General features: G+C 50.3%; 1 protein-coding gene across 2 annotated transcripts; it reads left to right on the plus strand.

Annotated features, from left to right (window-relative positions):
- The first annotated feature begins 228 nt into the window (after positions 1-228).
- METTL2A (methyltransferase 2A, tRNA N3-cytidine) lies at positions 229-15,427 on the plus strand. Of its 2 annotated transcripts, XM_060202517.1 has the most exons (10): positions 229-374; positions 576-695; positions 778-869; positions 4,662-4,999; positions 6,594-6,643; positions 8,497-8,557; positions 9,235-9,374; positions 12,756-12,862; positions 13,666-13,731; positions 15,087-15,427. In XM_060202517.1, exons 2-10 carry the CDS (start codon positions 586-588, stop codon positions 15,239-15,241), a joined length of 1,119 nt encoding a protein of 372 aa, XP_060058500.1. In that variant the 5' UTR covers positions 229-374; positions 576-585; the 3' UTR covers positions 15,242-15,427. The 2 variants fall into 2 exon arrangements, with proteins under 2 accessions (XP_060058500.1, XP_016045730.1); XM_016190244.2 differs by lacking the exons at positions 229-374; positions 778-869 and having other exon boundaries at positions 570-695.
- Positions 15,428-16,811: the final 1,384 nt, after the last annotated feature.

The raw sequence follows: 16,811 nt of genomic DNA on the forward strand, positions 1-16,811 counted from the left end.
GGCCACGGGCTCCATTGCCAGCACCACCACCAGCCAGCAGGGCTCTGGGAGTAATATAGTAATAATAATAATAGTAATAGTAATAATAATAATACAGCACAGGGGCTCTGCACAGACTCTGCTGCCTGAGGCTCCGAGGCCCCGGGCTCCATGCCAGCGCCACCACCAGCCAGCAGGGCTCTGGGAGTAATATAGTAATAATAATAATAGTAATAGTAATAATAATAATACAGCACAGGGGCTCTGCACAGACTCTGCTGCCTGAGGCTCCGAGGCCCCGGGCTCCATGCCAGCGCCACCACCAGCCAGCAGGGATCTAGGGGCTTTGACTGGCGACCCAGCGGCCGCGACGCCGCAGCCTGGGGGAAGACCCGGTGCCCTCAGCACCTCCGCATGCGGGCGGCACGGGGGGCTCAGCACTTCCGGCCATGGCCCCGCCCCGGATCCCGGGCCCCGCCCCCGCCGCCCTGGGCTTCCTGCCCCGCCCTCCCCGACTTTCCGCTCCGAAGCTGCACTTCCGGGAGGGCCGAGGCTGCCGGAAGTCCCGTAGTAGGAAGGGCTATCGCCACTTCCAGTTCCGGTGTCATGGCCGACTGCAGCGCTGCTGCGGCGCCGGGTCCCGGCGATGGGAAGAGACGACAGTTCGGGAGCCGGTTCCTGAGCGACCCGGGGCGCGTGTTCCACCACAATGCCTGGTAAGCGCCCCGCCCCGCGTCCGGCCGGCCGGCGGCCCCCACGCCCTAAAGGGAGCCGCTGAGCCGCCTGTCTGATCCCCAGGGACGGCGTGCAGTGGTCGGCGGAGCAGGCGGCGGCGGCGGCGAGGAAGGTGGAGGAGAACAGCGCTCAGCGAGTGCGCCGGGAGCTGCAGGGTGCGCGGGCGGGCCCCGGGGGACGGGCGGCGGGGCGACCCTGGGGGACGGACAGACAGCGGGACGCCCCACCCGGGGGGACGGACAGACAGCGGGACGCCCCACCCGGGGGGACGGACAGACAGCGGGACGCCCCACCCGGGGGGACGGACAGACAGCGGGACGCCCCACCCGGGGAGGCGGACAGACAGCGGGACGCCCCACCCGGGGGGACGGACAGACAGCGGGACGCCCCACACGGGGGGACGGACAGACAGCGGGACGCCCCACACGGGGGGACGGACAGACAGCGGGACGCCCCACACTGGGGGCGACGGACAGACAGCGGGACGCCCCACCCGGGGGGGGGGGGACGGACAGACAGCAGGACGCCCCACCCGGGGGGACGGACAGACAGCAGGACGCCCCACCCGGGGGGACGGACAGACAGCAGGACGCCCCACACGGGGGGACGGACAGACAGCAGGACGCCCCACACTGGGGGCGACGGACAGACAGCGGGACGCCCCACACTGGGGGGGACGGACAGACAGCGGGACGCCCCACCCGGGGGGGGGGGGACGGACAGACAGCGGGACGCCCCACCCGGGGGGACGGACAGACAGCGGGATGCCCCACACTGGGGAGACGGACAGACAGCGGGACGCCCCACACTGGGGGGGACGGACAGACAGCGGGACGCCCCACACTGTGGGGGGACGGACAGACAGCGGGACGCCCCACACTGGGGGCGACGGACAGACAGCGGGACGCCCCACCGGGGGGGGGGGGGGGACGGACAGACAGCAGGACGCCCCACCCGGGGGGACGGACAGACAGCAGGACGCCCCACACGGGGGGACGGACAGACAGCGGGACGCCCCACACTGGGGGCGACGGACAGACAGCGGGACGCCCCACACTGGGGGGGACGGACAGACAGCGGGACGCCCCACCCGGGGGGGGGGGGGACACGGACAGACAGCGGGACGCCCCACCCGGGGGGACGGACAGACAGCGGGACGCCCCACACTGGGGAGACGGACAGACAGCAGGACGCCCCACACTGGGGGACGGACAGACAGCGGGACGCCCCACCCGGGGAGACAGACAGCAGGACGCCCCACACTGTGGGGGGACGGACAGACAGCGGGACGCCCCACCCGGGGGGACGGACAGACAGCGGGACGCCCCACACGGGGCGACGGACAGACAGCGGGACGCCCCACACTGGGGGGGGACGGACAGACAGCGGGACGCCCCACACGGGGCGACAGACAGGCAGCGGGACGCCCCATGGGGGGGGTCGGACAGACAGCGGGACGCCCCACCCGGGGGGACGGACAGACAGCGGGACGCCCTACGGGGGGGGGGGGGACGGACAGACAGCAGGACGCCCCACCCGGGGGGACGGACAGACAGCAGGACGCCCCACACTGGGGGGACGGACAGACAGCAGGACGCCCCACACTGGGGGGACAGACAGACAGCAGGACGCCCCACACTGGGGGGACGGACAGACAGCAGGACGCCCCACCTGGGGAGACAGACAGCAGGATGCCACACACTAGGGGGGACGGACAGACAGCAGAACGCCCCACCCGGGAGGACAGACAGCAGGACACCCCACACGGGGGGACGGACAGACAGCGGGACGCCCCACACTGGGGGCGAAGGACAGACAGCGGGACGCCCCACCCGGGGGGACGGACAGACAGCGGGACGCCCCACATGGGGCGACGGACAGACAGCGGGATGCCCCACACGGGGGGACGGACAGACAGCGGGACGCCCCACACTGGGGGGGACGGACAGACAGCGGGACGCCCCACACTGTGGGGGGACGGACAGACAGCAGGACGCCCCACACTGGGGGGACGGACAGACAGCAGGACGCCCCACACTGTGGGGGACGGACAGACAGCGGGACGCCCCACCCGGGGGGACGGACAGACAGCGGGACGCCCCACACGGGGCGACGGACAGACAGCGGGACGCCCCACACTGGGGGGGACGGACAGACAGCGGGACGCCCCACGGGGGGGGGGGGACGAACAGACAGCAGGACGCCCCACCCGGGGACGGACAGACAGCAGGATGCCCCACACGAGGGGACAGACAGACAGCAGGACGCCCTACGGGGGGGGGGGCACACGGACAGACAGCAGGACACCCCACACGGGAAGGTGTGCAGGTCCGAGGGGGCAGCAGAGCCTGAGAGGAAGCCTTCTGACGGCCCTGCTGCCCCGGACTCGGAGGAGGGGCGCCTGAAAGCCTTGCTGAGTGTGGACGTGGCAGTTGACTTTCTAGAAAGCTTTTGTCCATGTCCACATGCCCGACCTGTGGTGACTGGTCACGAGCTTGTCATACAGGGGGCCAAGAAGAGAGCATGATGTTTGTGCAAAGACTTTCCGCACTTGGAATTCGAGGTCCCCGGTTCAGTCCTCTGTCTACCCTAAGCCAGAATTGTGTGGTGCTCTGGTTTAATCTAAAAAAAAAGTCCTGGGGGACTTGCTTTCACCTGAGGAATGGCAGCCATTGAAGCGCGGTTCAAGTTATCAGATTGTAAATATTGGGGAAACTAATGATGGCAAATCATGTCTTCTGTGTGGTGGTTATGAGGAATGGGAGCTTTGTCACGTGGAGATTCCTGTGTAGCTGGACGCTAAGAGCATTTTTCTGGACAGTGTTAATTTCACTGCAAGACCTCTCTAGATAGTAAAGCTAGGACTTGTGAGAGCTAGTTCCTGAAATACAGTTGAGAGCAGTGCCCACTGAGGGGGTCTATGCAACAGTTAGATTCCATTAACGATATTCAGCGTAGTTTTACAGAGCGAGTTAGAACTGGAAGGGATTCTGGGAATCATGTAGCCCAACATCCTCTTTTTACAGTTAAAGGAACTTGGACCACAGGACATTAAGTGCCTTGCCCAGAGGTAAGCAGTTAGTAATAGTGTGGAGGGGAAAAAAAAAAGTAGCAACAACGTGGAACTAAAATCCAATGGAAGAGTTTTGATTTTTTTTTCTACTATGCTAATAAAGGCAAAGAACAAAAACCTTAAATCTAGGACTTCCTTAGTCACCTAAAGCAACAATTTTCTTATATATAGGCCATTCTGCTTCATTCTCTCTTTTGTCTATCCTCAGAATTACTCTGATCTGATGGCACTTTCCCCTGTAGCTTTTTTCTTTTAGCCCCTTCCCATTTTAGTATCATTGGCGGTGCTGGGCTCATTTCCGGCTCTCACACTGTGAGAACCATAAACAGATATGAACTGCTGTGCCATAACCTTACATCTTGTTCCTTGTTCCTGTCCACACGCGGAACAGCTGAAGAGCCAGCAACATTTGGGGCTGGGGCACTGCCCTCCAATAGAAAAGAGAATTCTATACAGCCCTGAGAAATGAGAGGACAAAAATGGCCCAACAGGTTTTGATGACTTGTTTTGTTAATACTACATTTTTGCTGGCAGCTAAGAGATAATGGGGGAGAGCCAATAGGTTGTTAGTTTCCTATCAGAAATCGGACTACCTGGGAAGAAGGAGCAGTAGAAAGAAGGTTTGTGCATATGACTTCAGTTACGGCTACTTGAAGACACTTTGTATAAAATGACATTTGGGGGCCGGGGTAGATAGCATAATGGTTATGCAAAGAGCCTGAGGTTCCAAAGGCCCAGGTTCAATCCCCTGAACCACCATAAAGAAAAGCTGAGCAGTACTCTGGTAAAATAAATAAAATGACATATGATAAAACAAGATGATGACTGACATATGCAAATAAGATGTTGACACATGTTTCTTAAATATTTACAGTTGATTATGAGATCAATGCTCACAAATACTGGGATGACTTTTATAAAATCCACGAAAATGGGTTTTTCAAGGATAGACATTGGCTTTTTACTGAATTCCCAGAGCTGAGACCCAGCCAAAAACAAAATCACTTGAAGGATTTGCTCTCAGAAGACAAGAGTGAAATTCTTGAATGTAGAAGCAGTGAGGTTGGAGCTGGTTTAATAACAGGAGAACAGCACGTGCGTTCTTCAGACAGCATCAGATTTTTGGAGAAGACTGTAACTCAGAAACTCAGTGACCTGCAACTTTCTGCTGATGGTTTTCCTGGATCCTCAGCCACTTACCGAATACTTGAGGTAATCTGTTTGTCTGTCTCGCTCTCTTTTTTTTTTCCCTTAGAAAAAAGAGAAATTGAGAGTTAGTGGGAGGGAAGAGGAGAGGGAGACAGACCAACTGACCTGAAGTGCCGCTTCACTGCTCATAAAGCTTCTCCCCTCTGCAGGTGGAGACTGGGGGCTTGAGCCCAGGTCCTTGTGCACTGCAGTGTTCACTACTGCCTGGCCCCAAAGTAGCCCCTTTATAGCCCCGGTAGTGGATTTAGTGAAGTTACATTGTACAAAAGGGGCAGTATAGGGAAACATCTCCAAAGTGACTTTTCCCTCATGAAGTTAACTAGGTTCTTGACTTGACCTTGAATCACCTGTTTTTAAACTGATAAGATGTCCTAAATGCAGACTGCACGGGTATTTGGTGGTAGTGGTAAACAAAGCTAGATCACCTTGTCCTACCTCAGAATACCATGCTGAAAGTTGCCAGAACTATACTTGCCATCTGAAAGTGAGCCCTAGTCACAGAATACCTTGTTTCTCTTCTATTGGGTTGTCAGAAAATCATGGTGCATTTTTGTGTAGAAAAAAACCCATTGTGACATTTCCAATGACCCAGTAATACAGTCATTATTTAACATGGGGAGTTAGTTGAAGTGGGACCTTGTCTGGTGTGGGAAAACTCTTGTCTTCTGAGTTTGGATGATATTGCCGAGACAGGCTAGACCTGGCACAGACTAGGTGGTTCTGTGAATTCTCAAATGGTGACTGCTTCCTGGGAGCTGGCTTGAGAGCTGTTTAACCTTGACATGACCTTAGTGTACTCAGCCCTTTCCCCCAAGCAGAATGGGTCTTCTGCCTCATAATGAGGGTCAACTGAAATGATTTATAAAATGACTGATATGTGTCTGGTATGTGTTAAATTGTTAGAAAATGGTACTGTTTTTTTTTGTTTGTTTTGTTATGTTTTGTTATGTCTTCAGGATTATCTCTGGGGCTCGGTACCTGTACTACAAAAATCCACTGTTCCTAAAAGCCAGTTTTTCTCTTTTGTTGCCCTTGTTTATCACTGCTGTTGTTATTGCTGTCGTCGTTGTTGGATAGGATAGAGAGGAATTGAGAGAGGAGGAGGAAAGATAGACACCTGCTTCACCACTTGTGAAGCGACCCCCACCCCCACCCCCACCCCCCAGCAGGTGGGGAGCCGGGGGCTGGAACCGGGATCCTTACGCTGGTCTTTATCAGTGTATTTGGAACAGTATTACCATGCCCCCTTTTATGAATTTTTCAACTCAGCCTTAGAAACATCTTTTCAACATACAGTGGAGATCACTGCGAAAATTGTTCACCTGCAGGACTGTTTTCTAAAACTCAAAATGTAAGAGCAACTCATGCCTTTTCCTTTCTATACCAACTCCTTTCTGCCAAGAAAAGCCTTTGCTGTCTTGTAGGGTTCCTGAGGACAGAGTCAGGGACTGTCACAGTTACGATTGAGTTCTGATCACTACACGTCCCCTAATACAGTTAACCTAACCCTAACCCTAATACAGTTAGGCAGATGAGAATTTCTCTCCCAGGAGTTAATGCTTTGGAATGTTTTCTAACCGTTTATATCTGTCTCCAGGTTGGTTGTGGTGTGGGAAACACAGTCTTTCCAATTTTACAAACTAACAAGTAAGTATGTTGTAAAGTTTATTACAGCAGATGGAAAAAGTGGAGATTTCTTAATAGTTTCTTTAAACTCTTGCTACATCAAACCATTGACGTTATTAAGCATGGGCTAAAGGGGACTCATATTCTGCTGGACTATTTATGATCATTTTGATTTTGATCTCGAACCAGGATCCTTACGCCTGCCCTTGTGCTTGGCGCCACCTGCACTTAACCCACTGCGCTACCGCCCGGCTCCCCCTAGCGTTTATTTCTTATCCTTCACATGAATTGCTCACACACCGAATTTCCTTGATTTACACCTTCCCAAAGCAGCCTTTTTCATCTCTACTAGAGTCTCCTCTCTCTCATGATCCCGAGAAGTGTCTGATGAATACAGTACAAAGAGACCTCTCTGTGTACGCCTCTTATTGACTATTAAACCTCAGTGCCTAGCTCAACAATATCTGTGTGTGTTAATATTCACTCTGTCTGCAGTGTGTAACCATCACCACAGTTTATTTTTAGAAGAATTCAATCACAGAGAGAGAGAGAGAGAGAGAGAGGGAGAGAAGCGGGGGGAGAAAGGAAGAAAGAAAAAACCCTGGCCATACTCTATGCCTCAGAAACCACAAACACTTTGTGTGTGTAGATTTGAGTATGGTAGAATGAGGAAAAGCAGTTATGTTGAGAAATAGGTGCATCCGCAGGGCTCCCCATTAAGGAGTCCTCATAGATCTTTCCACAGTTTTGTTTTGCTTTAGTATTTATTAATACTGGGGGACCATAACAGTCATCGGCACATGGGTACCAGAGATCAGACTTGGAGCCTCATTCTTGAAAGTTCGGCTCTCTGTCCACTGTGCTGTCTCCTGAACCGTGTTGTGTTGTTTTTAAACATGTCTTTTTTCTTTTATTTTTACCAAGGTTTTATGGTCCCAGAAGTAACCCATGTCCTAGGTCATGGAAGCAGCACTCAGTGGTAGAGCACAAGGTTTGCATGGAGGTGGGACCAGGTGTGGCCCACAGCACTGCATATTCCAGAGCTGAGCTGAATGCTTTAATGCATTGCTCAGTGTGTGTAGGGACTGAGATGAAAGGAGTGCACTACTTACATAACTTACATCGCTGGGGGTGGGGGGACGACACACTATTGAAATCTGGTGATCTTGTAAAACAGTGTTAAATCACTAGTAGAAAAATACTTTTAAAAGAAAATTGAGGAGTGGTCCAGGAGGTGGCGTAGTGCATAGAGTATTGAACTAGCAAACATGAGGTCCCAAGTTCAATCCCTGGCAGCACATGTACCAGAGTGATGTCTGATCTTTCTCTCTCTCCTAGCTTTCTCATGAATAAATAAATTTAAAAAGAAAAATTAGGAAATATGTCCAGTAGAAAACTTGAAAATAGGGGCCAGGGGTCATGGCACACCTGGTTTAGTGAACGTTACAGTTAGCAAGGATCCAGGTTCAAGCCCCTGGTCCCCATCTGCAGGGAGAAACCTTCACGAGGGGTGAACAGGGCTGCAGGTGTCTCTCTGTCTCCCTCCCCTCTATCTCCCCCTTACAATTTCTGGCTGTCTCTACTCAATACATAAATTAAAATAATTTTAAAAATTTTTAAATGTTACGTCTCCTGAAAAAAGAAAAACTTAGAGAAGCAAGAAAAAATAAGAACACCATCTTATCCACAGGATCTACGGATGGTATAAATTCAGAAAGATTTTGACCAAATTAAAATATGTTATAACTAGTAGGTATGATTCTTTGGATGAATGGTGTTCTGCTATTTGATATTTTAACCTGCTACACAGGAAAGAGAATAGACTTCGACTTAAGTTGAAGTTTATAATCTGATTTCTTTTCTGCTCATTTCAGTGACCCAGGACTCTTTGTTTACTGTTGTGACTTTTCCTCCACAGCCATAGACCTGCTCCAGGTATGTGCAGCCACTCGATTTTTTTTTTTTCAGGAGGTTAATGCTTTACAGTGGAGTCGCTGACATCTGCACACAATCTCCCATGTGACAGGCTCCCAAAGTTTTCTTCCTCTCCTTCCCCCTCCTTGCCCAAAGTCCTTTGCTTTGGTGCCATTTAATTTTTATGTAGCAAGTCCTAAAAATAAAGATGTTTGCTGGTGGGACATGCAGACAGTATGTCTGCTTTGTCATGTACATGGACCACATTCGAGTCCAAGCCCCGCAAGACTTGGGGGAAACTTTGATGCTGTGCTATCTCTCCCTCTTACTCTCTGTCCCTCTTTGTATTTGAAGGGGCAGTTTGAGAGCAGTGACCTCCTGGTGGTGGTAAATAATAGTAATAAAGATAGAGTTGTTTTGTTGTTATTGTACTATGGTTGATTAGGCCAGAGAGAAGGTGAAGCCTGACTAGGGCCTTTGCCATTGTTAAGGGAAGTTGTCTGGCTGGGGATTGAGCATTTGGTTTTAAAGGCACCAGATGGATTCCACAGTCTCTAAACAGTTGAGTAAGAATGTGTGCTGGACTGATCAGACCGAGTCGGGGGAGGGGGACAGGTGATGTCAGCCTTCCGTGTAAAGGTGGTGAGCTCTTAGAGCTAGTGAGCATTTTCTGCAGTCTCTCTCCCATCTGCCCACAGGCTAATTCTGCGTACGATCCTTCACGGTGTCTTGCCTTTGTCCATGACCTGTGTGATGAAGAGAAGAGCTACCCAGTACCTGAGAATACTCTGGATATCATCATCTTCATATTTGTGCTCTCCGCAGTTGTTCCAGATAAGTGAGTTCTAGATCCTTTCACCTGTAGCGTGACAAAGACAAAAGTCTGGTCAGAACTTGTGTCAGAATTAGGCTTTAATTTAAAAGATTGTACTGCTTTTCTGCTGAGCAAGAAAAAGATTCCATCCGGAGTGGGAGTTGAGCATCTCGACGGTTTTTCTAAATTTGTCTTGACGTCTTGTTTGGTTTTTAAGACTGATTTATGAGAGGAGAAGAGAGAGCTAGAGCATGACTCTTGGTACATGCAATGCCAGGGATCAAGTTGGTGCCTTATGCTTGAGTGCAACACCACCTACCGCACCACCTTCCTGGTCACTCGACTCTTTTTTCCTCTTCCTTTCCCAAAGCACTACTCACCTCTGGTTTATCGTGGTACAGGGCGTTGGACCTGGGACCTGGGAGCCTCAGGCTTCTTTTTAATCTCTGCTTTTAATGAGGGAGACCAGAGCACTGCTTAGCTCTGGCTTATGGTGGTGCCAGGGATTAAACCTGGGACCTCGGAGCACCGGGATGAAAGTGTTTCGCATAAACTGTTAGGCCATCTCCCTGGCCTTCATTTTCAACTCCTGCACCTCTGCTTTTGGCTGCAGTGCTCAGTTCATGTCACTGTGTAGTCTGACTCCCTCGCAGCCCCAAGCTGTGGAGGGAGCGTTTTTGTGTGTGGAGAAACTCTTAATAGTCAGTCAGTCAGCCTGTGCTAGAACTTCCGCTGCAGTAGCTGGTGAATCAGATCCCATTGTGAGCCTGTAAAGGGAAAGATTTGTTTAGCTTATGAGAGAGGAGTCAAACCATTGTTCTGTCTTGTGTATGGCCAAAGACCCGGTCCGGGACCTCACGCAAGGTGTATGAGGGCGGTGTGCACATGACAGAGCAGCACTCGGCTCCTTTTCTCCTGAGATTAATAGAGCCCACACATGACCACACAGAAGGACCCAGGTCAGAGCCCCAGGCCACCACAATGGAGTGCTTGCAGTGGGGAAGCTCCACAAGGACTCGGGCAGTGCTACAGTGTCTGTTTCTCATCCACTGTTGGAAAAGGAAGAAAGAAGCCCACCGGGGATAGTGGGGCCTCCTAGGCACTGAGCCCCAGCAGTAACTGGTGGCTAGAAATAAATAGATCTCCAGGTGTTTATTAACAATACAGTATACATTGAAGCATAAGCATTCAGATGTTAAGCATTCAGATGTTCTCTGATGCTTAAGTCCTATAGAAGAAGAAAAAAAAAGCAGCCCAGGACAATTTCATAAAATCAAATTCTAGTAAAAGGCCATTGTTGTAAAAGCCTCATAGACTTAGACCACTGTTCTGGTGAAATTCAGACTCCAGAATCACCGATAAGGGGCTGGGCAGTGGCAAACCTGGCTGAGCACACACATTACAATGCACAGGGACCTGGGTTCGAGCCCCCACTTCCCCACCTGCAGGGGTAAAGTTTTGCAAGTGATAAAGCAGGGCTGCAGGTGTCTGTCTGCCTCTCTGTCTCCCCTTCCTTCTCAATTTCTCTTTCTACCCAGTAATGAAGATAATTTTTAAAAATCTAGCATAATGGTTATACAGACAGACTGTCATGCCTGAGGCTCCAAAGCCCCATGTTCGATTTCTCACACCACCATAAGCCAGAGCCGATCAGTGCTCTGCTAAGAAAGGGGGGGATCAGGACAGGACAGGTGGTGTGCACCTGGTGAGTGCTCACGTCACAGGGCACAAGGACCTGGTTCAAGCCCCTGGTCCCCACTTGCAGGGGAAAGCTTCACAAGTGGTGAAGCGGGGCTGCAGGTGTCTCTCTGTCTCTCCCTCCCTCTTTCTACCCCCCTTTTAATTTCTGGCTCTCTCTATCCAATAAATAAATAAAGATAATGAATATTTAAAAATAAGAACCAGTGATGGTCATGCCTATGGGGTGGTGAACCTTTAATGTGGCATATCTTCAAGACATGATAACACTGAGTTGTGTGACCAGTGTGAAAGAAAATAAAGGCACAGGAGGCAGGGCTTGCTTGGTTCTAAGCACTAAGAGCTACAGAGGCTTCAAGGGCCAGGGAGTAGCCGTCCGTGCGCAGGGCCTTGGGGCTGGGCATCTCCACTGGCTAGGCCCTGGGTTCACTGCCCGCACCCACACTCTTTTTTAATTGTCACCAGGATGATCGCTGAGGCTGTGTCTGCATCATGAATCTACCACTCCAGGAGGTTATATTTTCCTCTTTTTCTCTTGTTTCTTTTTTCTTTTTATAAAAATGTATGATCTGGGGATAGGGGCGGTAGCGCAGCGGGTTGAGCACACGTGGCACAAAGCGCAAGGATCAACGGAAGGATCCCGGTTCGAGCCCCCGGCTCCCCACCTGCAGGGGAGTCGCATCACAGGCGGTGAAACAGGTCTGCAGGTGTCTGTCTTTCTCTCCCCCTCTCTGTCTTCCCCTCCTCTCTCCATTTCTCTCTGTCCTATCCAACAACGACAACAATAATGGTAACAACAACACTGATCGACAACAAGGGCAACTAAAGGGAAAAAATGGCCTCCAGGAGCAGTGGATTCGTAGTGCAGGCACCGAGCCCCAGCAATAACCCTGGAGGCAAAAAAAATAATAATAAATGTACAATCTTGGAAAACTGAGAGCCTAAAATGAAATATTAAAATACTCATTCTTCAAAGCCAGCAAGATAATTCAGCTAGAAGGAGTCCTACTTTGCCTGGCCTGTGACCCAGGTTTGGGCCTGGTCTCCCCAGCAGTGAAGGAGATCTTTCGTACCTTAGTGTCTTTTCCCCCGTCTCTCTGTCTCTTCCTGAAAAGTCAGCTGGGACCAGTGAAACCCCAGCAGTGATACAAGGATTTTTTTTTTTTTTAAGTTGGTAGCACCTATATTTCTGAAGTGATTCAAGCCTACACCTGCACCATGGCTACATGCAAAATGTAGTCAGAATAATAAGGTGTGCTGCTCTTAGTGTCCGTTTGCATACCGTCACTGTGTATATTGTAAATTCCTGAGGTTTGGTCTTCGTGGTCTTTGTTAGCAAATAGAACGGCACAGTCTTTGCATTCAGAGTAATCTGACCCAGTGGGCTAGAAGGCCCTGAGCTAGGTGGTCAGCGAGCCTGGATGGAACAGGAATGGTTTCCTCATGACGCAGCCCCAGGAAGACTGGGGAGTGACTTCCCTGCCATGGCGCCCTGTATGGAAGCAGGTGACCTGTCAGCAGCCCTGTTCCTACTTGAGGCCGTGAATGGAAGCAAACAGGTTTGAATGTGTGCTCTTAAGAATGGAGGGTTCCAATTTCCAGACTGTTGAGTCAAGATTGGGATGGCAGCTGGCTTTTAGGGTGTACTGCCAGGAAACAGCTGTAGCCTTAAAGAGACTTGGTCTTTGTTTCTTGCTATCCCTACAGGATGCAGAACGCCATTAACAGGCTTAGCAGACTTTTGAAGCCTGGAGGTATGATACTTCTGCGAGATTATGGCCGCCATGACATGGCTCAGCTTCGGTTTAAGAAAGGTACTATGCCCCTGTAGTCCACGGAGAGGTTGGTTTGTATTTGGACAATTAAGACTGTAGTCACAGTTTCATATATAAAGTCATTTAGTACATGACAAGAGTGGTATGTTTAGGGACTGGCTACGGTTTGTCTGCTTACAGAGCCAGTACCATTAAGACTGGCGTGTTGGGCCTAGGGAGATGGCTCACTGCATCAGAGGGCAGGATGCTTGTGCTCCTCTTGACTGCCAAGAGCTGACCGGGGCTCTGGGCTCTCACTCCCTTTCTTTCTTTCTTTTTTTTTTTAATTTATTTCCTTTTGTTGCCCTTGTTGTTTTATTGTTGTAGTTATTATTGATGTCATCATTGTTGGATAGGACAGAGAGAAATGGAGAGGGAAGGGGAAGACAGAGAGGGGGAGAGAAAGACAAACACCTGAAGACCTGCTTCACCGCCAGTGAAGCGACTCCCCTGCAGGCGGGGAGCCGGAGATGCAAACCAGGATACTTACACCGGTCCTTGCGCTTTGCACCACCTGCAGTTAACCCACTGTGCTACCACCCAACTCCCTCTCACTCCCTTTCTTGTGTGAAAATACTTTTTTTTTTTTTTTTTTTTAATGAAAATGGGAAAGGGAGCAGGGAAGCAGCCCTGGGTGTCAGAGCAGTGCTAGTGTGCCCGAGGAGATTGTGAGAGTGTGTTGGAGGCAAAAAAAAAAAAAAAAAAAAAAGCAGGTATGGCTTTACTGGCTGTGCCACTTACCGCCTGACCCTCTCTGACTTTTTTTCTTCCTCCCCTCCTTTTTTGACCACATCATTCTGCAGGTCAGTGTCTGTCTGACAACTTCTATGTGAGAGGTGACGGCACTCGAGTTTACTTCTTCACACAAGGTATGAAAACATTCCTCTTTCTTTTTTTTTTTTGGCTCTTTTTTTTTGGGGGGGGGGGAATTAATGTTTTACATTCAACAGTAAGTACAATAGCTTGTACATGCATAGCATTCCCCAGTTTCCCACATAACAATACAACCCCCACTAGGTCCTCTGTCATCCTTCTTGGACCTGTATTCTCCCCACCACCCACCCCAGAGTCTTTGACTTTGGTGCAGTACGCCAATTCCAGTTCAGGTTCTACTTGTGTTTTCTTTTCTAACCTTGTTTTTCAACTTCTGCCTGAGAGTGAGATCATCCCATATTCATCCTTCTGTTTCTGACTTATTTCACTCAACATGAATTTTTCAAGGTCCATCCAAGATCGGCTGAAGACCGTGAAGTCACCATTTTTTACAGCTGAGTAGTATTCCATTGTGTATATAGACCACAACTTGCTCAGCCACTCATCTGTTGTTGGACACATTCCTCTTTCTAATGCTGATTGTTCCCACAATACCAGACTAAATTTCTTCAACTCCCAGAAGTGGAATCTGACCCTCCAACATTTACGGTTTTTCCCTGCCCTTCTGCCCTTCTGCCCTCCTCTCTCAGTGCCGGCCAGCCATCCTGAAACTTCGATGCTCAGATAAACACAGCTTCTCAAAGCCTCTTCTCTGCTTTCCTCTTCTGTCTACTCTTTATCTGCATCATTTTGTCCAGGTCGGGAAACCTGGCCGCTGTGCAGGACCCCAGTGCAGCTGCCTCCCTGTGCTGGGTCAGATCAAGGTGCACCCACAAAAGTGAATTCACTTCTTGCTCGTTTTCAGGGGTAACCAGCTACTTTTCTGTTCTTCCCATTCCCCGGGCTCCCTCCTGCACCGTCCTAAAAAGGCACACGTCCCTAGGACTTTAATTAAACCTCTACTTAAAGCATTTTAAACTCAAAATAAATGACTTATACACATACACAGATACATATATGTGGGTTTCTGCGTATAATTTTTAATTGTCCATAAAAACCTTGTCCCTAGGCAGGGGCAGATAGTATAATGGTTATGCAAAGACTCTCATGCCTGAGGTTCTAAAGTCCCAGGTTCGATCCCCCACACCACCATAAACCAAAGCTGAGCCAGAGCTCTGGTGAAAATGGAGGGAGGAGAACTTGTCCTTGTGGCTGAATCTTGTGAGTCTTAGAGAAGACACAGTTCCATGCTGCCCTTCCCAGATGGCTTGACTACCTGAGTCGAAATGACTTGGTCAGTAGATAAACCACAGCTGATTTTGAAGGGGCCTAACTCCACTTAAGATGCAAGGCCGCCTCAGAGGGCTCCACTTAACACAGAACACGACAGGCGTGTCTTCTCCTAAACTAGATGAGCTGGACACACTGTTCACGACTGCGGGACTGGAAAAGGTTCAGAACCTGGTGGACCGTCGGCTGCAGGTGAACCGAGGGAAGCAGCTGACAATGTACCGCGTCTGGATTCAGTGCAAGTACCGCAAGCCCCCTCTGCCCGGCACCGGCTGAGACACACTGCAGTTTGCAGGGCAGACACTCGTACTGCGTCTTGCTAGTGTTACTTTTTTCAATCAAGATTTTTTTTAATATTTGTGAAGCCCTTTGATACATTTCTCAAGTTTTTTGGACTTTTTAATCTCAAGGAATCTTGTCATTTTCTAACACATTAAAACAAGTATTCATGGAAATCGCGAACTTAAAAAGCATCAAAAATTGATATCCGTGTGGAAGTAGTGTGTATGGCATGGCTCTCAGTTGCTTTAAATGGTTCAAACATGCAAGGATGAAGGGAGGCTCTGCAGTGGGGAGCAAGTTGGAAATAGTTGTGTCTTGTCACTGGATGTTGTCCGGGCTCGTGTACATCGCTTAAGGAGCCTGAGCTTTGTCTTTGTGAGGTGAGATAGCGCACGCCTCAGCGTGGCTGAGCTTCGAGGTTGAGACCTGGCACCATGGGAGCACTGTGGGTGACGAACACGCCTCCTCTCAAGGTCAGACACGTGAAACTTGAAGCATTGTTTGCCCTGCTTAGCTAACTGGTGCCTAAGGAGTTAAAAGTTCGCCGTCCTCGTTACCCAGGTTCGGGCCCTGTGACCACGTCTACGTGCACGAGGGGTGGTGCCAGTGCCGTGATGTCTCTTCTCTGGAAAAGCTGGCGCTAGAACAGTGAAGCCCCAGTGACAAAAATGGGTTTTTATTTAGTTATTATTCGAGAGACACAGAATTGAGAGAGAGGGAGACAGAGAAACACCTACAGGTGGGGACAAGGGACTTGAACCCAAGTCCTTATGCACTGTATTGTAGTGTGCCTGGCCCACTGCAAAAATAAGAATCTTCACTTTCAGAAAACTTCATATTTTTAAATTGTGTCCTTAAATATTTGACGCAGAATAATTGAGATTTATTTTAATCACATCAGGCCTGGTTATTGTTGGTGTTACTTTTTTGTGTTATTTTTCCCCCCTTATCACTTTTCCATCTTTTAACTCTGGGCAGTCCATAGTTACATGATGCCCTTTCCATGTTGCCAAGCAAAGGACAGGGCAGTGACACACCCCTAGGTCATGTGCGTCACTGTGCTTAAGGGCTGGTCTTAGCAGTGTACGGGGTAGACTTTGGCCCGTGACCATCACGAGGAGCATGGACTCATCTCCCCGTTTTCTGTGCCTCGACTGGCCTGGCCTCTGCTAGTGCTGCCAGTGGGTTCACTGCCTGCTTCATGTTGTTCATGTTGTTGGAACTCTGCTTGGAAAAATGGGACTTGGGGGCTGGGGCAACAACATAGCGGTTCTGCAAAAGACTTTCATTGCCTGAGGCTCTGAGGCCCCAGGTTCAATCCCCAGCACTACCATCAGCCAGAGCTGAGCAAGGCTCTGGTCTCTCTCCCTCTGAATCTTTCACCTTAAAAAAAAAAAAAAGTGAATTAAATACCAAAAAAATAAATTTAAAAGTTAAAAAAATTGGGACTTGGAGACTTAAAAAGGAGGGTGGTGCCCCTGGTTGAACACACACATCACAGGTCCAGCCTGGTCCCCACCTCCAGGGGAAGCTTCACGGGCAGTAAAGCAGTGCTACAAGCGTC

This window comes from Erinaceus europaeus, chromosome 12 (genome assembly GCF_950295315.1).
Source record: "Erinaceus europaeus chromosome 12, mEriEur2.1, whole genome shotgun sequence".
Classification (NCBI taxonomy): Eukaryota; Metazoa; Chordata; class Mammalia; order Eulipotyphla; family Erinaceidae; genus Erinaceus; species Erinaceus europaeus.

What these genes read in the sequence shown, in the direction of transcription:
- METTL2A (XM_060202517.1), top strand. Translation starts at nt 586, where the DNA reads ATGGCCGACTGCAGCGCTGCTGCGGCGCCGGGTCCCGGCGATGGGAAG. An exon ending in AGTGCGCCGGGAGCTGCAGG is followed by an intron (nt 870 to 4,661) that starts GTGCGCGGGCGG and finishes AAATATTTACAG; the next exon opens with TTGATTATGAGATCAATGCT. An exon ending in CAGCCATAGACCTGCTCCAG is followed by an intron (nt 8,558 to 9,234) that starts GTATGTGCAGCC and finishes ATCTGCCCACAG; the next exon opens with GCTAATTCTGCGTACGATCC.